Consider the following 25,107-nt stretch of genomic DNA (forward strand, 5'->3'; position numbering starts at 1 on the left):
GCTGCCATCTGACTCCCCTTTCCGAGAGATGCTGTGTACATTTACACAAGAGGAGCAGCTTGACTTTGCTTAGCTTGACTGATTATTTCAGAAGCTTAAAGTTTAGTCCTGTCTTCTGTCAAGTTTATAACCACAGTTTTTAGTTTTGCTGCTTAAATGTCCAAAGATATTTGCTGCAGTGACATTCCTTACTGCATTATTCTCAGCAGAAAGCCGGTCGCTTCTCCAGTTTGCCATATCCACCATGTAAACAGCAATACACCAGGTGCAGGCAAACCTGGCTTTTAAAGAAGATGGGGCATGACACTCCTATTGGTTGAATTCATGTTAGACCCAAAACACACCTATGAGAAGTTAAGGGATTAAATACAGCCGCTTTGCTCCCATCTGAAATACATGGGACATGGATGCGACGTGTCACACAGGCGGGGCGGAGCAGGGTTTTGTATTTGCTGCACAGACTCTGTCTTTGTAGCGTGTGGTTGCTGCCAGCTTCATTGTGTGCATATTGAATTGTGCCAAGTGATAATGCAGATGTTTATGCAGCGTTTGGAAGCGTAGGCTACATCAACTGGTACTGAATTAATTAAGTGGATTGTTGTAAGTACAGGAAGCATTGACTTGATTGATTTATTTTAATGTGAAATGTAAAAACACCCACTGGGTTGTTCTGCTGCTTCCCATTGCCTCTTTTAAAACGAGGTATTCAGTTTAATCCTTTTTAAACAGATTGTACTCCTTGTTTTTTTACATAGTTCTATGTAGTTTTTACCGATGTACCTATGTAGTTTTTCCACTGAGCTGCATGCAGAGAAGAAAAAATTGGCCATCTGCGTTAAAATAGAGAAAAGCCGCATGATGCCCATGCAGGAAGGCGCAGCTTTTGCGGTCAGTGTAGCAGCTTTAGTTGATTATAATGGAGACGCTCTATGCTGGAGCATGGATTGCACCACATCCGTGTCCGATGCAGTGTTTAACCAGCAAAGTGGAGTTCAACGCACCCTAAATCCACTTGCACAATGTGAAAATACAGGACATGGTACTGTGGATCTATGAGCACACAGTTAAAACATTGTTAAGAGTCAAATAAGGAAAATAAAGATATTGTAATGATAATATCCTGACAGAATATAGCACTGTAACCTTACAATCTTTCAATAATATTTTGCCACAAAGTCCAAGGTGTAATTTTTGTAAATTTAGTAGCAGCGCAAACTCAAGAAACCCTAACAGCACACCAAAAATAACAAAATCGTATAAACCTAATACAACAGTTTTGCTAGCTTGAACATACTTATAAACATAGTAAGACTGAAACATTTCTCAATATGAAGCACATAAATCTTGTGCGCTCATCATCCATTTGCTAAACAACATAAATTACAGCATTTCCCTGTGTTTGTACCTTGTGAACACTTTCATTTTACTATGCCTCTGTGCCCTCTACCAGCATTTCACCTTCAAAATAAAATCTCTAGCTTTTGTGCTATATTTGACAACATAACCTTAAGAAACTACCTGTGAGATTAGTAAACATGAAAAATAAATTCTCAATATAGTAGACTATGCTAAAAGTGGTCCACACAGTTTGCTTCAGAGTGCAGGATTCCCGTTGTTACAGTATTTCAGAGCACCTCTCCATATGAGTGTTTCAGCACTCTGTGACCAAGGACAATGAGCAGCAGCAAAGTGCAGTACTGCAAAGCTCGCCGAACACCTTCAACATAACTGTCCAGTCAACACAGAGGAAATAATTCCAACCTACAGGGCAGCACAGCTATTTATGTGTCAGTCGTTATTGTTAGTTTGTCCAGTGTAAATGCAAATCGAAGCGTAACATCTTCACGTCGACATAACTACGATCTGAACCCAGCTGTAAATCCCTCAAATATTTTTTTTTTTTGCCCCAATCCAGCGGAACCAGAATGCTTTCATTTCCAAATGTTGGTGTCGAGTGTTTGGATTTCACAAACGCAACAAAGAGGGCTTAAGCAGAAATGATGACTGCTACAAAAACACACAGAGAGACGTGCCAGGAGGACTGAATAATATCAGGGGGCTGACGTGTTTTCAGAATATGCTCCATTGAATGGCACCATTTCAGAACAGAAGTGGGGACAGCCTTTGGCAAAATCTGCTGAGTCAATTGAAGAATTGTTTCCCTCTGAAAGATTTATTTTCACAGACTATGTGATACAGTCATGCTGCTTGAATATATAGTGATGGTTGGAGAATGTGCTCTGTTCATTCATGACTGTGCTGTAAAACATGTAATGAGCTGTGAGCTTAACGGTGCTTCTCTATGAATCATTAACACATGAGTCTTCCTGTCAGCTTCACCTCTGAATTTAGCAAATCTCTTTATCCTAGAGCACCTCACCTTCCTCCCTCTCCCATATATGAACAATTACAGTTCACTGGATGTCATCGGCATAATGTGATGCAGGAATTGAAATGCTGATAGGCAGTGGATTAGACAGGTGAAATGGCATAAAGGCAAAGTCTACAAAAATGTCCAGCTCATACAGTTATTGAAAAGTTCTAACTTTAATGTCTTCAGGCTGCTGCAGCAATGACTGTGTGGCATTTCAGTATAATTTCTGGTGATTTTGGGAACTGTCAAATGATGTGAAAATATAGTCTTTAAGAGTTTTATAAGTAAATCCACATGGGGGTATTTGCGTCTCATTTAACTCAGGGTAATTTTTGACAGTTTTAGCTTGCGTACCAATGGGATTGTTAAAGCCTTTAAGATCCCGATTCTACTTTTCTATTAATTTATTTAAGTTAGAAAGAGTCAGAAATAATCAGACAGGGAGCCTCTTGTGCTTACCGTCGTATAATGATAGACTGTGTTGTCTGTTCACTGTGTAACTGCATGCCCTTCTATCAGGCAGGAAAGCCAATCCTTGAGGCATGATGTCTGCACTATCATTCAGTATTAAACCATGATATTGATCCACACATGCAGAGAAGAAATGCATTTGATCACTTCCATAAATCCAGTTGCAGTAATAATGATGAAATGTAAAAGGTAGTCAGCTTAGCACATTTGTGGTAATCATATCTCTGTCTCCCTCGCAGCCAATCCCACCGGCGTTGGAACCAAGACGTACCCAGGCACGTCGGAGGTCTTCCGGGAGTCCAGCAGTACAACGGGGATGGTTGTCGGCATCGTAGCAGCAGCGGCGCTGTGCATTCTCATCCTGCTTTACGCCATGTACAAATACCGGAACAGGGACGAAGGCTCGTACCACGTGGACGAGAGTCGCAACTACATCAGCAACTCGGCGCAGTCCAACGGCACGGTCGTCAAAGAGAAACCAGTGAACACCGCAAAAACCTCAAGCAAGAACAAGAAGAACAAGGATAAGGAGTACTACGTGTGATTGTCAAAGCTTTGGTCCTCGCCAGACCAAGTGAAACATTTGTGGAAAAGACAAATCAGGACATCAACATGTGTACAGTATAATAACAAAGATGAACATTATTTAGTCATTTTTTCCTATAAGACAATGCTCTGAAAAGTAAATATGAAAAATGAAAAAATAACTTTCTTTAGACTCAAGCACTTGAGACAGTGGAGAAGATTTACTGTCCAGACTCAGACTGATGGAAAAATGGCTCTGGCGATCGGCTGAAAATGAACTGAATACATATCTAACATGACAACCAAACAACATAAACCCATCTGTGACTTGTTCCCTTGGCCAGGATAATGTTATCAAGCTCCCTTGTTTCTGGTAAACAGAGGAGCACGGATGCACTTTGCAAAGGGAGAATCAGCATTACAGACTTAATGTTTTCATATACATTGCCTGTGTTTGTGTTGTTGAGACTTTTTCTAGAAGAAAATGACACAATGCATAAATACATAAATAAATACGCCAAACATTTACTGTGGATGACGGGGGAAAAAAAATCAGGTGACGGTGAAGTCAGAGAGAGAAAAAAATCCCTGATGGATGTCCGAGAAATCAGCCAAAGTACTCACTGAAGAGGCAGTGATGGCCGGCAAAGACTAATACCTGGCTGACTGAGCTGCCGCAGTGCAAAGATGAGAAGGGATGGCAGTTTCTCTTGAAAGACTACGTTTTAGAAGAAGAATATGTCCATTGTGCCAGTAAGAAATCTGGAGGCCTTCGTTTTCACATGGTGTGAACTCAAAGGAGAGAGTTTCCTCAGAATCACGGGGGGAAGTCTCAAAAGTGATCATTCGGGAGCCATGCACGCAAAATTATCTTATTACAGTACATATGTTTATATACAGTACAACCACATCTATATGTGCTTTCTGGACTGTGACAAAGTGGTGTTTTATAGCCTGTTGTATAGATGATGCAAACTATAACTGCTCCTCAACCATTTTGGAATAAAATGACAAAAAAAGGACAAAAAGAAAACATAAGTGTTATTAAGTGTTGCTAGACATAGAAGATTTTATGAAGACATCTGCATTTTTTTCAGTTGGGTAATAATTTGATTCTCCCCTGTTTTTACATGTGTTCCTATATAGTTTTTATACAAATGCCAACCTGAGATAGATGATCCCGGACCAGTAGTAGCCTAACCGTTCCCAAAAACTGCACAAGGCGTTGACAGGCAGAGAGGTGTGGCATGACAACTTGTGTGGCTCTCTTTTAAGGATACTGGTAGAATCACTGCCTTCCTCCTCAATCCTGACTTACGTGAGTGAGAATGAAGACCAAGAATATGAGTGATGATGATGGTGATGAGATGATGAGATGATGATGATGGATGATGACGATTAAAATAAATTAACTTGCTGTGTGTGTTTCCAAGTGGTATTATAAGATTGTCTAATGTGCGCTTGGGCTGATACAAAACCGGAGGAGAATAGCTCAAAATAAGTCTCCATTTCAACTGTTCTGTGTTTGTTCTGTCATTCTGTCAGTCAAATTCTGCTTTCCAGAGACCTGTACTTGGAATGAGTATGAGGAAAATGACCATGAACTATAAATGATGATTATAAATTCTCTTTGTTTGCTCCTCTTTTATTTCTTCTCGGGTGTTTTACGTTCAACTGTAACTTTTCTTGTACTCCACGTAAAACAACAACAACAAAAAGTCCGATAATAACCATTATAAAAACTAGTTTTGAAAAATCAAATGAATAAAATGCTACCTAAGTGAACTTAAACCAGTCTACTGACAAAATGTATCAGAGAAACATGCAGGTGTTGTGACTTTCATTTTGTTATCAAACACTGTACTCCACTGATTTAGCATTGCACTCCTATAGAGAGACCAGTGCTGTGTCTCAAATCATGTACTTCTGTACTTACACTTTATATTCTGAGTGCATCACACTGAGAAGTACGGAAAAATGCAGTGCACTATGAGTACCCGGATGGTGCGCTCAAAACGGTCAAGAAGTTGAGTGTGGAACTATGGACACTTCTCGCACTCAGTGATCGCCATCTTGGCTATGTAGCGGAAGGGGAGGGACCACTTTTCAAACTGGCTGAGGACTGTGTGACTGCGAACGTTGCTGCATTGTACAAATACGTGTTTTTTGCACTAAGCACCACTATACTGTTGCCGGGTATAAGCCAGCAGTATGTTTATTGAGTTAATTTAGCAGAACGATTGGTACCGCGAACGATAACGCGAATGCTAATGCTAGTTTGCTAACTAGCTAATTTGCGGTCGTCATTCCCGGTGGGTGCACAACGGCCGTGTTTGGTTTGAGACAACACTACCCTGTCGAAATTTGCACACTGCGCCAATAGTGCACATAGTATACTACATAGAATTGTACTAATGGAAGTATGTGATTTTAGACACACTAAAAGTCCCCTTCGTCCATGTTGGAAAAAACATCTTCAGTGATGGACTAATTATTTCTTTTGCTGTTTGAATTGTGCCATGACTCCTCATATGATGTTTGTCAAATGAAAACTTACATTTTCAAGTGAAAAAGGTGCAGTTTGTCATAGTATGACTCAGTTTTGTGTGAAATCGCTCAGTGAGCTACATGTCTCCTCTAGCACAATAGCCAGCAAAACTTACCATAAAAATTAAATTAAAGGCCTAGTCCCAAATCAACGCCCAGTCCCTTTTACTAGCCTGGTGTGGCTACACATTTTGACAAATAAATGCCTGTCTCAATTAGAGGCCTGGTCTGGTTGCCAAGCAGTTCCTTTGTCTTTAATGGGTGTTCTTGACAGGGATAAAACCGGGTTTTTGCCTTCCCCAAATTGTGAGTCTATTCCTTCCATAAGGGTCCTCAGCTCAAAAGAATCAAACTGATTTTTCATAAAAATTAATCCAAGTGAGTTTTGTTTTAAAAGGAAAAAGTGGTGTTGTGTCGGTATGTCGGGCGCTTTAATCTCTGAGTGCCCTAACTCACTCACTCTCTGTTGCGCTGTCTGTCGGAGCCACATCAAATGAATGATTCATAATTAATATCTTATCTGAAGCCTTGATTTTAAACAAGTAATGTTCATACTGGTTTAGATAAACAGTTTGATTATAGTTTCCAATCTTTGATGAGCAATAGTTGAAGCAACTAATTGAAGTTTGTGTTATCTTACCTGACTGGTTTCATACAGCAACTTCTGGTCTTTTTATCAGCTAGGAAGCAAAAAATCAAGCTAAACCAGTGACTCATATGAGTACATCCCGGCACAAAGCACGCAGGCATCATAGCTTCAGCAAGAGAGAAAGGTATGCCGTCACTTAAATGACTTGTGTGGTCTTTCTAATTACAATCTGAAACTTTTTCACAGCAAACTGCAACTTTCTGAACTTGCAAAATTAAATTTTAAATTGGTAGTTATTTATGGTACAATTCAAACAGGATCAAAAAATAATTTGTCTCTCCCTATTAACTAGCGTACATACATATACATATTTTTTTAATTGGATCATCTGTGTTTTTATATAATTTTGGCTCTTGGTGGGTGTTACGTTCAACTATCACATCCATTCATGCAGTGTATGATTCAGAGTACATGCTGAGATGATGTGTCACATTCACACTAAAAAGTTTTGGCGTGATTGTACATGTAAAAATCAACAGTGCTAGTTCCTAAAGTTTCTGGACAGGCTGTCAACAGACTTGCCATCTGGTAGTTGTAGTTACTGTATTTATTTACCCTTATAACCTCAGCAAAATTATATAAAGATTAAATGTATAGGAAAAAAATGTACACTTGAAGACATGTATTTTTTAATTGCTTTAAATTTTAAACACTTATAAATAGAGGACACCTATTCAGACACCATGTTAGTTTTTGTCTCCTGATAAACTGTGTGCACTTCAACAGATGAGGCATCACCATCAATAGCTAAATTACCTTTGAGCACTAAGCTGTTACTTGACTTTGAAATGAAGGCACAAACTCTCAACCTCACTCCCCAAAAGCTTAGTCATAGTCTGACCAAGGTTAGATTCAGTACTTGACATCAAGGCATCACTCGACACATTCGGTAAATCTCTACAAGGGTGAAAACGGAGACAAAGGTAGCGGAAAGTCACACTTGTTAGATCTACGGTTCAACTGAAGCTTACTCTCCATCCCACGTTAAGCCTTTGATTTCCAGGTAGCGCAGCAGAGGTGAGCAGGAATAAAAGCGAAAAGGTGTGACAGACTAGGAGCTGGATTAAAACCGTAGCGGCAAACAGATGGTTCCTCAAGAGAGTCCACATGACTGTCACAGCTCTTCATCAGATGCTCAAGCAGCTTTCTAATGTGATAATGTGTAAAGTGTGATACATTTCTGAGCTCCATATGGAAAATTTCTCATTTCAGTTGGCTGGGGCTTGCTCAAGGACACCTCAGCAGGGCAGGTGCTCGCTAACACAATCTCACACATTAGGCTGGGCTCAGACTAAAAATAGCACTGTGTAAAAAAAAAAAAAAAAAAGGGACGTACATTGGTGCAGATTAAAAGATGGAGAACAATGCAGAGGGTCCAGTTTAAAGTCCCTGAAAATGTGGTTTCAAAGTATTCTGTTAAAATTCTTAATTATTTAAGAATTTTGCAGCTAATTTAGAAAAACAATCACACCTTTAATGCCATCCATAGTTTTAGTTTTTTAGTAGAGAAGGGACAGTGCAAATTTATAAATACACATGGTATGAAAATGCCAGAAATATCCAAAATTTCGGTTATTTTTCATCTGTGGTCCCTTCGTCAAGATGTTACATTTCTTATTTGAACATATCGACAAGAATTTTAACAGGATTTTTTTTTGTCTCAAGAATGTAATGGCCATCAAATGTGTGATTCAGGACTAAAACCTGAGGCAAAATTGATGCAATATAAAAGCACTAGAGGCAGTAGTGACATATTTCCATATAGAACAACACTGCAACACCAGCAGGACATATTATTAACAGCAGCAGAAAATAGTTTGGTGCTTGCATGTGTATGTATTAACCATCCATTGTTTTAATTGATTACTTAAAGATCTATAAGTGTATAAAAAAGTTTTAAATTAGTACAAGTGTTGTAACTCTGGCAGCAAACAGTGTGTTTGTTTGAGATTCTGTCACTTTTCATTATAAGCAGGATAAAAAAATCCTCCTTACTTTGAGTAATACATCTATCACATATCATCATATGTTTCACCGCTCTGTATAGTTATCATGGCAACAATCATCTCTTCCTCTGTGATGACAAGAGCAGGGTAAACAATATAATTATGTAAAAAAAAAAACAACAACAAAGACAAAAATTACCATGAATGTGTGCTTGTACAAAAATATTTGGCCAGTGCAGCGTGACTCCAGATGACTTTGCATTGCAGAGGATGAGCCGGGTTAAACTTGTTTACAATTTTACAGTGCTCCCCATGGATCCTGTTGCACCCCTCTATCTGACTACATACACTCATAAAAAGAAAAATATGAAGGTGTTTTGCATTTGTGTACACATCTGAGATCATGGATAAAAACTGTTTGGGGCATACTTTAACTGTGGATTTAGCCACCTAATTTTGGAGGAAGACAGTCAACCATCAAATCTTGTACATAACTGTGAGATTTAACTGACTGAAAGTGACCCACATGGTTAAGGGTTAAAGGCTAATTACCAAACTGGAAAGCATTGGTTTTCACTGCCCAATCCATGCTGAAAACAGTCTCATGACCTTTCCCTCAACACATGAGCTGTCCAGACCTTTACTATTCGAGGTCAGTTCCTTACCCCAACTATCTTTGCACATGCGTGAGACTAATCGAGTCTTGAGTACAGATTAGGCTGTGACAATGGGAAAGTGGTTAAATGCGAAAGGAAATTTAAACAGCAAACATAAAGATTCGTCCAGTTTGGAGTCAAAAGAAAGACAAGGTGTCAGAACAAAATCCTGATAAAAGGCCAAGCTAACGTTAACCCTGCGGCTTGGATTTGATTGACTGGCAACACAATCACAGCTTCAGTCTCCAGATGATCTTGGAAGTGGAAAATTCTAACTCAGCACAGAGAATTGTCTTCACTGACCACTGTTGGTCCATGCCGCACACACATAACCTTAAGGCACAGCTGGTGCAGCTGGCCTTCAAGGGAGAGCTCAGACTTGCCTGATGTCAGACAGAGTTGTCCCGGTGGACTGGGCAGATTCAAAGGTCTGGACCCAGGCAAACCTCACACACGAATGCCTGAATGAAGGGAAGGACAGGGTCCACAGGAGATTCTGCACTCAGACAGTTTGCCTGCTACAGTTTTTAATGCAGATTTGCATCTGTATGAAGGCTGTATAAAAACTACTAGAGATGGCAGTGGTGGTTGGCAAACACTTACACTAGCCTGACTCACTGAATGTAGACTGCGGGTATAAGCATGCTATTATGATAGAGCACTGTTGCTGCATCATAGGCTTTCTGCCACCCACGACAATTGTGGTGGTTGCCAACTGGTGGGTCATTCCAAAAGTGGGTCACGGGTCCATTCTGAAATACACTTTATTTTGAAGTGCAGTGAATTTACAGCTCATATTTTCAAGAGCTGTTTCCTGCTATAGAGTGACTAAAGCAGGATTTATGCTTCTGCCTCAAACTGACGCTGTACCTGTACGGAGTGCCTGACGTACACCTTCCCAGAAATGGAACCACACATCGTGAGGACACAATCCTCCTGTCTATTTTTGTAAGCTGAAACCATTTCCCTCAGTGGGCACGAAGCATTTGTTCAGATGCTATACACTGTGAAGACATAAAGGCCCCACAAAATAGCATTTTAATTCATGTGTGTGATTTGTCCTGGCTTTATATGAGTAGAGGAAATCTCTGCTAGCCACTAGGCTAATTTATACAATGGAAAATGCCATAGGCTTGTGCTAAAAACATTAGCATGTTGTATTTGTGGGGAAAATGTGTCCAGATAAAGACAAGTGCTTTGTTTGTGAATGCTGTGAGTTATTGTGAAGCCAATTTGTGTATTTGTGTTTGAAGTTGGCGCTATTTAGCCATGTTTAATGTGTGTTTTGGGTGTGTTAGGAATCAACTAAACTTTACAGAGCTTCACAGAAACCCCGCCGCCGACCAGTGGTTTGGAAGTGTAACTGCAAGGTGACACAGATGGACCACCATGGTATAAATACTCACAAGGTCATAGGCTATGTGTGTAGGCTAAAGCCTGATTTATGGTCCTGCGGCGTACCTACGACATACCTACGTCGTTGCCGTGACGCCATTGTGAACCCTTCGAACTTCTCCGTCACTCCATTTCGTCGCGGTGCAATTCACCGCCAGAGCGGTAGGAGGCTGTGTTCTTTTCCTGAATGGTTATCGTCATCTCTAGTTGATTCTCTGTTTAGCTTCCAGCTTTTCTGGTCACAGAGAAATGAACGCGGGGCACGGACAGACGGCTCCGTCCGTATCCGTATCCGTATTGAACGTTGAGCATACATGGGCCTTAATACTGCAACATCTACATCGCAACAGAAGATGTTTAAAGATGAAATCTGCAAACACGGCCCTCTCGGTCTGCGCTGGGTCTGCGTCGCCTCGACGTGTAGTTACATTTTTGGGGAGGTGCACGTCAGGCTACGCCAGGGGCTACGGTGAGCCTTCTGCGTAGCCACGTACCCTACGACGTAGCGACGTCATTGATTTAACGCAGGAACATAAATCAGGCTTAAGGTGTAGGCTCTGCATAGAGCTGACACACAAGTATAAATCCTGCTTATGTTTTTTGTTGTGCACCACTAAACCAAAGCAAAGTACTTGTATGTGAAAACCTATTTGGCAATAAATTGGAATCTGATTCATATTCCAACAGTTTACGTGGCTACAAATGTACCATCAGTAGTCTGGGTTCACTTGTCATGTAGCCCACTGGCATTGGCATGTTTTGCCACATTTACAACCATATGTTGAGTCTGGACCCCCTGTGAAAACTAACCTCCCCTAGCCCGATGACATTGTAGGTTAGATGAGGCTCTCTCAGAAGTAAAGTAAAATAGGCATATATGGTAGAATAGGTGGTTGTTTGATACAAATGTGAACGTCAGGGGGGAAAAACATTAAATCTTTTGAATGAGGATAAACTGGAATACCAGTAATTTAGAGCAAATTTTCCCAACCACAACAATCTGTCAGCTATAGGGGGTTGCTTGAATATGCCAGTGGGGGTCACAGAAACAATATTGAGACAAGAATTAATGAATTATTGCTTTGACGATGATGGTCAAAACCTAATGATTCAATTATTACACAATTCAATTATTACATAATAGGAGTGCTTGTTAGGCTCAATGAGCACAAGAGAGACATCAGAATTTTTCAGCCTATTAATCCTCAAATGTCATTATAAACCTAATTACACATATCCCTTCAAACAAAGTGAAAAGGAAAAGAAAATATACATTATACATACTTGAAAATAAAGACAACACACTCAAAAGATGTAGTCATTCTTGTATTATCCTTGTGGACTGTCTTACAGCTGTATAACGCACAGGTAAACCAGACAGACCAGAAAAAAAAAAGTCCAGGATGTTATGGAACTGGCACATATTGTCAGAATTACAAAAATAATGGAAATTTATCACTTCATCGCTTCTGCTGACTGTACAGGAGTCACTTTAACCTTACTCACACCTTGATGTCACATGAGAGTCACTGAGGTCTCACATGAGTTGTGCAGGTCACATGGCAGCAGTCATGTGAGATTTCAGATGATTTGAAGTGTGAATTGTTTCGAGATACTTGAGAAGAGATGTTAGGACAGGAAGTAGCTGGAAAGTGGTATATTGCAGATCCACCAGCATCCCAACTCCGCCATTGTTCAAGGGCACCTAACACACACACAGTATATACTGAAGCACAAGAATGCTGAGAGATGCTCCAGTGTTTGTCTGAGCACATATGGAATAAATATGTTATTTATGTTGCAGTCCACTGAGTTTATATTTTCCATGAACATTTGCACATCCCGGATTATTTTTCTTGACCTCCACACACAGCATCTTAACCAAAGGCTTCGGTTCCCTAGAGGAAGTTCAAAGCTGTCATCTCTTCTCCCTCCATGAGGCAGTGTTGTGGAGTGTACACTGGGAGACTCCAGCGAACACACAGTGCAGCTGTGTTTCTGTCTGTTGAAACCAGCCTTGTACTTCAAGCAGGTGCTGTTCAGGCAAGGTCGAGCAGGGCAAATACCTGATCTGGGCTGAGCTACATTCTGCTACTCAGTGTGTTGCGCTGTGGCAACCATTATTTTTCGTGGTCGACTTTCTCAGCAGTTTACATGTAATGCATCATGTGATAGTGCTCCATACATGTGATATGACATCATAGGACATCATGTTTTCATCTGTGGCCAACTCAAACTCTCAGGCCTTGTTTATGAGATGGTACTGTCCTGCTATGATTGTTGTAAATATCCTGTGATCTCTGTAAAACAGATGCTACTGTAGTGGGGATTTCTGTACCGTTTCATGTGCATCACCCTGGAGTCAGTCACTTAAGAGTAAAAGTATAGTCTGCTTTGTTGAGCACAACAGTGCATCCTCCTCTCTCCACCTGCAGGATGTAATGTTCTGGTCTTTGCTCATCGATGTCAGAGCCCTCTTTTGAATATCCGGATTACAAAGGAATGATTGATGATTTTGCTCTGTAAGAGGCTGCTGAGGCTAAGGCTGGGTGATAAAATGATCTTGAAATGGGACTATGATAACATTTATGTTAATAATGATGATAAGCTTTGCATATTTTTACTCGATATGGATACATTAAGCGGGGGAAAAAGTACCACAACAGCCAGTCAGTCTGCTGTTTGGGCCTTGGACGTCAAAGTACACGCTCATTTCCTACTGCAAAGCATTGCTTGAGCTGTCGATGACGAAAGCTCTGGAAATGAGGAAAAAGACGTGTGGAGGGGAAGGAAGGTGATGATGAAAGTGAACTTGCAGTGTCCTCCAAAGATGAGGAAACTTTTGGGGGGAAAAAAGTAAACACAATGTCAATTTTGTGAAAGTGGTTTGGATATCTGAGAGGTGACGTAGCGCAGATTAAGATGGTCTGCAAAATATGTTGTTTGTTGGTGCCGAAAAATGAAGCCAATGCGCAAGAGTCAAAAACTGCAGTTCCTCTAACTGCCACTTGAGGCAGGCTCCAGAAGAATGTCAATCCCCTAAGAAACCTAAAAAGGCACAACCTCACAGCAGAAAAGAACATGTTTATAGCCTGGTACAAATAATAATAATGAATGAATGAATAAATGAATTTTAATTATTGTGTCATGCAATTAGTTATGCCTGGCCCCCATGGGCGTACAAGACACCATAAATTCAGAGAAAGCCAGGATCAGAGTCCAGCAAACATAAATTCAGTCGGTATTAAAAGGAAAGGGAGTGAAACACAGCAGCAAAAACATCATATACAATCAGATCATTAATTTAGAAGACAAAGTTCGCGACTCGCTCACAAAGGCATTCATCGTGTAAAAGTGAAAGAAAGAGATCAAAATAAATACCAGTGAAACAAACATCCTTGCCTTCTCTTTGAGGCAAACTTAAACACATCAGAATTAAACAGCCATTCTAGCTTTTGGTCATCAGAGCACCAGAAAATATCAGAGTTTGTATGAGCCATTTCATGGAACATAAGCTCTCTTGAGTCATCGTAGTTTGTGCAATATAAAAGAAAATGGGACTCACTTTCCACTTCACCCAAATCACACAGCTCACATATTCTATTTTCCTCCTGAATGTTGTTGAATCGCCCGATCTCATGGCCAGAGGAAGAATACCACCTCTCAGCTGTGCAACTAAAGATCTTTGGCTCCTAGATAAACGGGATGTTACATATGGTTCAGGGCCAAACCTCTGTTTTATATGCACCTATGTTCTTAATTGAGGCATTGACAGAATGTTTTTGAACCTTTTCTCTTCAGATTTCAGTAACATCTTTTTCTAAATTGAGTTAACACTGCAGCATAAGTCAATATTATATGGTTTTGGTCTCTATAGCTAATTTCAACATTCATGATAACTGTTTCGGGGTCCTGAATTTCTACAAAACTCACCGTTTATACTTTATTAAAGCTTAAAGTGAAGCATATTTAAGAGGCTGTCTACGAGGCATCACTACAGTCTATGACTCAGACTCACTCTTTGCTCCTACACAGCTCCACCTTCTCGTGCAAATATGATCCAGCTCCAAAAACACAAGATGACAATGGCCAAAATACCGAACACAACTCTTCAAGTCAACAAATAAAGGCAGTCCGCAAACCAGTGGGTGATGTTACAGTAGCTACAACCATTAATTTATACAGTCTATAGTGCCAACCAAGGCGGGAAACACAACAAATCTTTTCCATCACCTCAGAAGGTATCATCCAAGCGACCACACCGAGAGTATGAAATACAGGCCCATGTTTATCTGTCCACAAGTTTTTGCACTGCTAAGGGGACTGAGCCATATGCATAGCATAGTGCCTGGTTTACAGTGTTTACATTTTGCTCTTTTTACCCAGATTTCCACCTCTAAAACATTTCAGAGATGTAAAACCAGTGCATGATCAATATCTTTCAACCTTATTTTATGTTCCAGTTTTACTTAAATGTGCCACTTGTTTACTTTGTGTCTTGTCTTGGTTGTATGTCTGCACATATTTGAGATGTTTGCTGCCCTGGCAAAGGAATTTGACGTGATAGTTGCCACAGCTTTTATTCATTCGTTCATTCATTATCTGTAACCGTTTATGCTGCTGGGGGTCATGGGGGGGCTGGAGTCCATCCCAGCCAATGGTAGGCAAGAGGCAGGGTACACCCTGGACAGGTCGCCAGACTATCACAGGGCTGACACATAGAGACAGACAACCATTCACACTCACATTCACACCTACGGGCAATTTAGAGTCACCAATTAACCTAACGTGCATGTCTGTGGACTGTGGGAGGAAGCTGGAGTACCAGAGGACATGCAAACTCCACACAGAAGGGCTCCCCCACCCCAGGGTTCAAACCCCCCACCCTGGATTGGAACCAGGAACCCTCTTGCCACGCCATACCATTTTCATATTCATTATCATATTATAAATCATAATATTGATATTGAGCAACATGGGAAAAAATGATTGTGATCATATTCTTTGCCATATTGCTGAGCCCTAACTGACACCTTCTTCCTCTGCCTCTGTGTTGTTATTGTTGTTACAGACACCTGACTCTGGAGCTGTGTTAAGATTTGCCACTGGCACATTTAACTTCTTGGCCACCGATTCTCTCTCTGTCAGCGTAAGTTACCGAACAGTTTGTTTCCCACTTTTCGTGATGTCTGGCAGTGTCACACTGTTGTCCTTCCACCTCTAAGTTTACTCTGTGCTCCTTTCAGCGTTACTGGCCCGTGACGGTACAGTGTTTGTTGTTTGTCTCTGCTGACCGATGCTCTGTTAGGCTACAAGTAAGTGTGCATGTTAAGTGAATTTGGAAACAGTGGGGATCTTTATCTGCCAACATCTAGAGTACCTGGTCGTCTCTTTGCCTTAGGGCGCTGTTTTTAGGGTGTTCACCCCAAAATGTGCAGCAGTGTATGAGTATCCATCCAGGTCACAGGATGTCTAACACAGGGAAGAGTTACATTACTAATAATGTGTTAGTCCATGAACTATTTTCTGCAACAATCAGAAAATCATGAGTGTTTTCAAACCTTTGGTAACACTGCTGAAATACAACAGAAAAGTAAGGAATAACAGCTGCTGTCTTAAAGTGAATAACACATTTGACAGCAGGGGGGAAAGAACGTTATGTTCTCTCTTTGTGCCACACTGTGTTTTTACCACCTGTAAATGTTTTCAGCATATTCAGTTTATTCACTTATTTCACAAAACACTGGCAAAGCTCTGAACTGACATTAAGTCTTGTCCTTCTTGTGTAACTTACAGTAAATCTTCAAGACAGTACAACTAGAAACTGTATGTCAGAGCGTTTCAAGGCCGAGCAGATCATACTTAATGTATGTTCTGCCTCTGGGATATTGGTAGGGAGCAACTCATGCCGCGAGCGGGAAGGAATCTCAAATAAAATGTTTACAGCTTTTCTGCATTTGTGGAACACTTTCAGACTGGGGGGATTTTCCTAAAAAGTGAGGGGAAAGTTTGTTTAGGCTCATAATTTCCTAAAATGAATGGTGTGTATCCAGAAGGCCTAACGAAGGCTGAATGTATTTTCTAACTTTTGAAACATTCACAAATATTTTTTTCTGTTTTGGAGTTCAGATAATGGACCCAGACAGTTGCTATGTTTTGATCGCATTAGAGGTTCTTAATGATATATTTTTAATGTTGTTTCCCTTAATTTGCTCTGAGTGGGTCGATTGTGCACTTTTGTTCTTTTCCAGTTGCCAGCAACTCACTCAAGCCTTTTCCTCTCCCGGGGTAGACTGTATATGCTGTACACAAAACTCAGGGAATAATGAAATAACAATAACAAGCTCATGGCTTTATTTCAGCACACATCGTCTATGCCAATAGATGGAAACTCATAGGGTGGGGAGGTATTTTTAGCACCATGCTTATCCTTCCCTCTCATCCTTCCTCCCCTGCATCTCTCACTCTCACACACAATGTCTTTGTCCCTGTCTTTTGCATTCATCATATGCCATTTCCCCTCTCTCACTGAGGCTCTTTGCCTCTATCTCAGCTGGATACCAGACGTCCCTTTAATTCGACACACTAATGTAATTCGCCTTCTCTATAATCATCCATTTTCCTGTTTTCATGCCCTCTCCCCGAACTTGAGACACGTCTTGTGGATTCTATTTCACAGCAGTACACCAGACTACATCAGTTTCCATTTCATTTATTCAGTATTTGTTTAGAAGCCCCACGCTGGCCTGCTATGAATCAACATTGCTTAATAGAAGCTCCTCTCGCTGACCAGGTTAAAGTAGACATAATTACACATGGATCTGAAAGTACAATTTAATATTAATGTTCTGAATCAAATGGAAATGAATCGGAGTTCATGCAGCATAAAGGTGTTTAGTCTTACAAGATTACCAGGGAGCATTCATCTTGCAGGCACACAATCTAAAAACAGTGTGCTCACACAGAACGTTCGATGCATCTGTAAGCAGCCATTTACTGCAGCTGCCTAACCACAAAACAACATCTAGCTATCCGTAATGTTTGGTTTGAGTTGTTGTTTTTTTCGAAGATGCTAAAAAGTTATTGCGCCGGCACATGTTTTGTTTTTAAATGTTTGAAATTGCAGCTGCTCTTTTGTACTAATTACCAAATAATTTCATGGTGATTGGGGTTGTTGCTCATTTCCTGCCTTAACTGCTCTGCATCGCTGAAAATCACTGTCCAGTTTTTATTGCATTAAAAGATAACTTATGGAGTTATGTCATCTTTTTTTTATACTTTTCCATAATAAATTTCTTTTAATAATTGATGCTTGAATATTATGATCTCTTTTGAGGAAGGAAGAATCTTGGTTTTACAAGTTAGATTAACTGGGGACTGATAAAAGTCCCATCCCAATGTGACCTCGGGGAAACCTAGGTTGGGTATCGGATATTTCTGTTGAGGAAAGACTAGAGATCAGACGAGCAGAGCATTGCTGCAAAACACAAACATTTGCTCCCAAAGGCACATGAGAATATGAAACCAAACACAATTTCTTTAAAAGTATAAAAAAAGGAGTTTGCAGCCAGATATCCTCTGATGTAGTTTTGCAAAATGAATGAGACAGAATGATGTCTCCAAACTATTCCCAAAATATCCTGAATTATGACGCATGCCTGCTTGTAGGTACAGCCCTTTAACAATACAGTACAGAGACGGGAAAAGCACAAAATGAGCAAGAGCCTTTCATTCAGTTTCTCCGCAGATGAAAAGAAGTTGTTTTCGTCTGTTATTTTGGTTTCAGATTATTTATTCCTTATCTGATAACAATTATTGTTCAGCGTCTTTGTTTTGCATTTACCATTTTGTTAACTGTGCAGCAATAAAGCTTTTTATTTGCCCATCATTTTGCATAACTGAGATATCTGAAACCTCGGATCATCACAGGACAGAATCTCTACTTTCATTTAAAACTTATATAATAACTATGGCCATGGTAATTGCATTATATTATCATGCATTAACATGAGCAGATACAAAATGATATCCTACTACTGTATGTATACTTAAAATAAGATGGAAATGAGAGACAGGTGCTGGTTGCTGGTAAAAATAAACCCCATAGAACAATTACAAAGCAAGCCTTTCTTTTTATGTTATCTCGCACCTTTAGAAGGAAAACCAGGTTATTCTACATGATTTTCTCTCTGAGGAAAGATTATTTCCCCAGAATATAACACTTTTAACACATTTTAAGCACAGTGCGAAGGAGAATAAATGAAGCATTGTGAGTCAGATTTTCTGGCAATCTCAGTGCCGCCTCCGTCCTGTCAGCGTTGAGCCCCGTGTGGAGGGGTTAAGGTTGGAGCTCCAGGCCAAACCCAGCAGTCGAGAGCCCGCCCTCAGGAGAGGGAGTCAACATGGCAAGGGCACCAAACACATTCAGGATGCATTGGTGCCATTTATCATGGTTGACAACTGCACCTCTCAGTGCCATTTGGGTTTATTACCGGTACATTTCTCCCCACATAATGATGTTTTCCTTAGCACTTGTCCTCTGAGACCAGCTTCAATGAAAAACTGCAGTGGAAACATCAAGGTGACAGTTTCCCCCTCGTTTTTTTTCTCTTTAATACCAAGTTTGCTTCATATGACTTCTAAGGACATGGAAATAAAACAAAAGAGGAAGTGGAGTTTCTTACTTCGGCTACAAGTTTGAGGGCATTCAGCACCTGAGGATTTAGGCTGCATATCAGCATCCATGCAGCAGGGACTTAATATGTGCACACATTGGTATTCAGACCTCATTCATATTTGGGGAATCAAATCCTTTGAGGTAGCTGCACAACAAGGTTTGGGTTTCCCTAAATAGATATGTGCTGAAAAATGCTCAGGAACTTTGATCCACAATGACTGCTTTGGAACCGCACAAAACATGGACGACTGGAAAATCCCAGTACTTAAGATATGATTTGCTGATGATGTTTGATGATATGGTTTCATCAAACATCATCAGCAAACATTTTATCTAAGTGTGGTAATTGACCCTCGAGCTGGAGCCACATATCTGCTCTCTCTACTTCAATCTCAGTGAGTTGTGTCCTTCCCAGAAATTCCTTTTCCATTTCGCTGCTGGCTGTATGTCCGTAGAGTAAAGTTATATTAATATTTGCTTTATTGAATACAGGGTAGAGAGAAAAAAACAGAAAATGTGTAAGCAGGTTTAGTTATAACAATATCCACCTGAGTTCTGTACATGTTTGCTTTACGAGTTTTTACAAAGGGGGAAAAACATAAACCAAACATCTAATATCCAATATGAAATAAAGTTTGGGTGAGTTTTTGTCGTAGGTGAAGGGAGCAGCAGTGACACTGGATGTAACAGGTCTTGACGGACTGAGGTTTACTCTCGATGAAGGACAGGTAATATCTGTATGCCTAAAATAAGACCAACATTTGAATGTATCCACAATACTGGAGTTATAAGAAGTTTTTTCAGTTTTATTATTGGTGACTGATAGTTATCATATTGAAATTCATACTTTGGTTTTAGATGCCTGCTAGAGTTTATATGTCGAAAATATCTCAATTCAGCCGTCTCCTGAATTGACAGCTAATATGAAAGAGCAAATATGTTTTAAGGGAAACATAGTGCCGAGCAAATTAAGTTTTCTATTAACATAATATGAAAATATTGCAGATTAATTTATCTGGTAAATCACAATAATGTTAATACTTAATGTAAAATTAAGTAAATTCAGTAAAATGTAAGAATTTTCCTTGTCGACCAATAGTTGTTATTTAGGGCCATTAGTCGACTAGTCTCCCACATGTGATACAAGTTTGAGGGCATTCAGCACCTGAGGATTTAGGCTGCATATCAGCATCCATGCAGCAGGGACTTAATATGTGCACACATTGGTATTCAGACCTCATTCATATTTGGGGAATCAAATCCTTTGAGGTAGCTGCACAACAAGGTTTGGGTTTCCCTAAATAGATATGTGCTGAAAAATGCTCAGGAACTTTGATCCACAATGACTGCTTTGGAACCGCACAAAACATGGACGACTGGAAAATCCCAGTACTTAAGATATGATTTGCTGAGCTGTGCTGAATTGACAGCTAATATGAAAGAGCAAATATGTTTTAAGGGAAACATAGTGCCGAGCAAATTAAGTTTTCTATTAACATAATATGAAAATATTGCAGATTAATTTATCTGGTAAATCACAATAATGTTAATACTTAATGTAAAATTAAGTAAATTCAGTAAAATGTAAGAATTTTCCTTGTCGACCAATAGTTGTTATTTAGGGCCATTAGTCGACTAGTCTCCCACATGTTTACGATATATATTTAATTATTATATTATATATTGTGGGCGGGGCAACACAATGGTTTGAGTTGAAGGTGTGAGAAAGAACAGTATCAATAACATTGTTAACACTGTGCTACATTACAGAGAAATACAAAACATACACTGATACGTACGTCATACACTGAGCGAGGCGCCTATTAATGACGCTGTCGGCAAAGCAGTAATGATTGTGCTAAGTGGCTAATGGACATGTAGCTACTTACATGTTACAGATGAATGATAGGCAAATGTTTGCCTGCAGAGTTTACATATCACCTCGGGTTCGTCCTTCACCTTCTCAAAATGATCCCACACTTTTTTTTTTTCCTGTGTCTGTCCTTTCAAATCAGATTCCCACATGGTCAAGTCATATAGGTTTTGATTTATTTTGATAAGGTGCAGCTTCTAATACAGTTTCACATTTGTTTGTTTTCTTTTTCTGTGATTAAGCGACCTATGAATTCTTGCAAACTAATGACCTTTCCGGTGGACTGACGTTTGGTTGACTATTAGAGGACAGCACTACAAAACAGTATCCACTTGTGGTGACTACAGCATTCTTTTTTTTTTTTACCTTCTTTTTTAAAACTAAAACTTAACCAAAATTACGATCTTTCCCTAACCTCAACCAAAATGGTTTTGGTGCCAAAACCTAAGACATAAGACAGTAGTTTGGATGCAAACCCTAAGTTCTGGTGTTAAGGTCCACCATTTTCCCCAGCCACCTTCCTCCTAAGCATATGTAGAACATGAACATAGTGTTTTGTTACCTGAAAAAAACTTTGTCTCTGAACATGGACTAAGTAATGATTATGTTGCTGTAATATGTTGTAATTAAGAAAGTTGTTTAGTAACATACAAACATAATTGCTAGGAGACAGGGTTGCTCAATATAATGTCCCTTAGCCTATGTTTGCCCACTGTCACTTACATAATGGATAGCTGTGTTTTTTTAAACAGGGTTAAGGAATGCTACAATCGAGACTAGCCAGCAGTAATGTGATGCCACTACCTGGAATCAGTCAGACAGATCACAGGAAACAATACAGTCCACAAGCTTTCAGACAGAAATTGAACTCTGACCACCAGGGCACTTCGACGGACTGTGTGGAAAGATTCTTACTAATGTAAGGACTCCCTGGAAAACAGTGCTGATACACATCAGTACATCCTAGTGAAATAGTAATAGAGTAACAAAATGGTGTTTGTTCGATGGAAGTCTTTTAAATAAGTCATCAAGTGACACACTCATTCTAACTTGAGATTTTTGATGTAAAAACCTCCACAAATTATTGATTCAACATCACAAACTATCAATGACACAACAGAATTTACAATATCTATATTTAAATCAGGCTTGAAAAACTATCCCCATAAATCATTAATAGCAGCCTCAAGCTATGGTTCACTCCCAAAAAGCAGAAAAAAGCTGATATTGAAGAAGTGTGTAACACAGACGTATTGTGCAGCCAGACTAAATTACTATTTGTGAGAATGTGATCAGATCTGCAAAATGATTTTGGTTATAATAATATTAATCTGTGGGTATTTTGCTCCCCAAAAAAGAGTGATACACCTTTATCTGATGTTCTCACGCTGCTTTTAAATTGAGGATTTCTTTATTTAAATCATGCCTATCTTTTAGGCTTTCCATGTGTCTGAATAAAATACGGTGAGGATATGTAGGCTGCACTTGTCCAAGTTAAACAAGAGTTTTCTTAAAGGTGTTATGCAATGCACAAAGCTCTTTTCCCAAAAAGTTTCCGCAGACACCAGTGAAGTCTTCCTTCAGTTGGAACTGACGGGATATTTTTTAAAGTATTTCTGATGTTGCATGAAATTTGAGAGCAGCGGCAGGAAGAAGAGCAGCACAGGTCATAATGCAAATAGACTCATCCTGCATATCTATTGTCTTATCCGAGGAGCATATGCACTTTATCTCTGTCAGCCGACTCCTTATCATAGCCTTAGAGGAAGGATCTCATTAGCGCAAGTCGCATTCTCTTTGCCTGTGAGCTGGAGCCGATCATTATCTTTGTTGTGGTGATGGTGCTGGTGGTGCTGGTGGTGGTGATGAAGATGAAGATGATGAACAACTGATTGATTTGTGCCAGTGGGTACAATCTTTGTTCGCAGAATTAAATATGCTCTTTCAAATGAAATTTATTTTCTGCTTCTGGGATCCATCATAATGCTGAAATCAATATTTAATATCCTTGGATCAATGGTACGTGAGGTTTTGTTTTGCATTGGTTTGGTCACTATTTCGGAGTAATAATGTGCAATAGTGAAAGATTAAGAAAAAGGCTGATATCATGAATGTGTTGTGTCACTGGAGAGTCTTTTTCCTCTTTTACTGTTTTGATGCCGTGTGTTCACACTCTTCCTGTGTTAAGGATTGCCTCTGATAAGGCCCTGTTACTGACTGAAAATGTACAAATATGGTGTGCATGGAATAAAATAACAAATCACTCCTTTGCTTTGTGAGGTGGTCTTGATGAGTTTTTTGATTTCAATGACCATTTGCTGAACCCCATAGTTAGGCAATAAGCACAGAATCAAAATCAATAAATCAATACATTTATTGTCATTGCACAGCTGTACATGAAATTAGATGTCTCCAGTGGTACATACAGAAATTCACAGGCAAGCAGAGACATCAAACACTAAAGTATATAAAAAATAAATGGGTGATTAAAGGAGAATAAGTACAATAAATTATTGCAGAGTCATGCAATATTGCACATATACAGAATCTTCTCCTGAGATGTTAATGCACATATCTTATAGTTTGGTCATTAACAGGTTAATTATTTAATGGGTAAAGCTGGGTAATAGCTTTTCAGGAATCTGGAAGTGTGAGCTTTTAAGGACGTGTAGTGCCTGTAGTGAGGACAGTAGGGCAAACAGACGAGAGCAAAGGGTGAGGGAGGGATTCAATTGTGTGTCCGCTCTGTCGTAAGCATCAAGCGTTAAAATCCTCAGCTAGTTAGCTCACTCCCTACAGTAGTAACCTGGCAATATTCCCGACATGTCATTAGTTGACTACATTGTTTAGAGGGGCCCTATTATGCTTTTTAAAATATTTCCAGTTATATGGGCTTTATAATGTTACAGTGTTGGATGGTCATATTAAGTGTGGCCAAAATTTCAACTTATGAAGTAAACAAATGTAAAGTAATCCCTGTGAGCAACAACCTCAGGCTTCAGAATGTTGTGAATACTCTGTTTTCTACTCTTGAGACAAGCTGACATCAGCTCTAGACAGATTTCTTTATGTAGTCATCTGTTCCAGGCACGCAACTGCTAGTGTTGTGTCATTTGCGAATGAATCATTCAAAAGGACGAATCTGTTGAGTGAACGTACTGAACTGAATCACTTCCGGAACTGATTAGTTCATTTCTCAGTTCAGTTGAGCTCAGCAGTGATACCTGAGTTGAACTGCCGATTCGGTCCGTGTGAACGAGGAATCACTCGCGAGTCAGCCAGGGTGCAGGGATGGACTGCCTACCGCGTAACAAATCACTCGGTGAATGAATCACTCGGTGAACGACGTAACCCCGATCCCTGAGTGATTCAAATAATTTCTTCTCAGCGATACACTTTCATAGGGACAGTTTTCTCCAAGCTAACGACTACTGTAGCCAGGAGTCAGGCCACATGAACACAATCACACACTTGCCCATTGTTTTAACAGACTTAGTTTCTAGATAAACAAACTTAAAACATTAGGCTGGCCAGTAATGAGACTCACCAGTGCAGGGCATATGCAGCAGCAGCTCAGCCGTATATCAGTTCAGTGAGCCGGACTACAAAGTACACAGTCAGGGCTCCTCCTGCCAAGCACTGAACGATTTGGTGAACGAATCTTTTGAACAAATCTTTTTAATGAACTGATTCTAGTGATTCAGTAACATCTAAAGAACTGCTTTGCCCATCACTAGCAACTCCAAGACCTTGTTTTTTTCCCAAGTGTGTTCTACCTAGTCCCACTCAACTGTGATTTTATAAGCTAGTAGTAACCCTAACCATAATCTCTTTGCCCTAACTGCCTCCAACCTCAATGTATCAACATGACAAGTACTTGGGAAAAAATGTGCAACTGAGAGCTACATGATAACCTCGGGGAAACATGATGATAATTTCCTCCTGATTTTGAATCATGTTCCTGCTGGAACATGTCTGGTTGTGAATATTTTGC

General features: G+C 39.8%; 1 protein-coding gene across 39 annotated transcripts in view; it reads left to right on the forward strand.

The window, feature by feature from the left end:
- Positions 1–4,994, forward strand: part of LOC117248330 (neurexin-1a) — a 286,729-nt gene extending 281,735 nt beyond the window's left edge. For 38 of the 39 annotated variants that reach the window (XM_078176214.1, XM_078176215.1, XM_078176233.1 and 35 more), the window contains one exon: positions 3,085–4,994. In XM_078176214.1, coding sequence (XP_078032340.1) covers positions 3,085–3,389 — 305 coding nt within the window. In that variant the 3' untranslated portion in view covers positions 3,390–4,994. The remainder of the gene's footprint in view (positions 1–3,084) is intronic. The other variant, XM_078176247.1, reaches the window with a different exon arrangement.
- Positions 4,995–25,107: the final 20,113 nt, after the last annotated feature.

The sequence above is a fragment of the Epinephelus lanceolatus genome, chromosome 17 (genome assembly GCF_041903045.1).
Source record: "Epinephelus lanceolatus isolate andai-2023 chromosome 17, ASM4190304v1, whole genome shotgun sequence".
NCBI lineage: Eukaryota > Metazoa > Chordata > Actinopteri > Perciformes > Serranidae > Epinephelus > Epinephelus lanceolatus.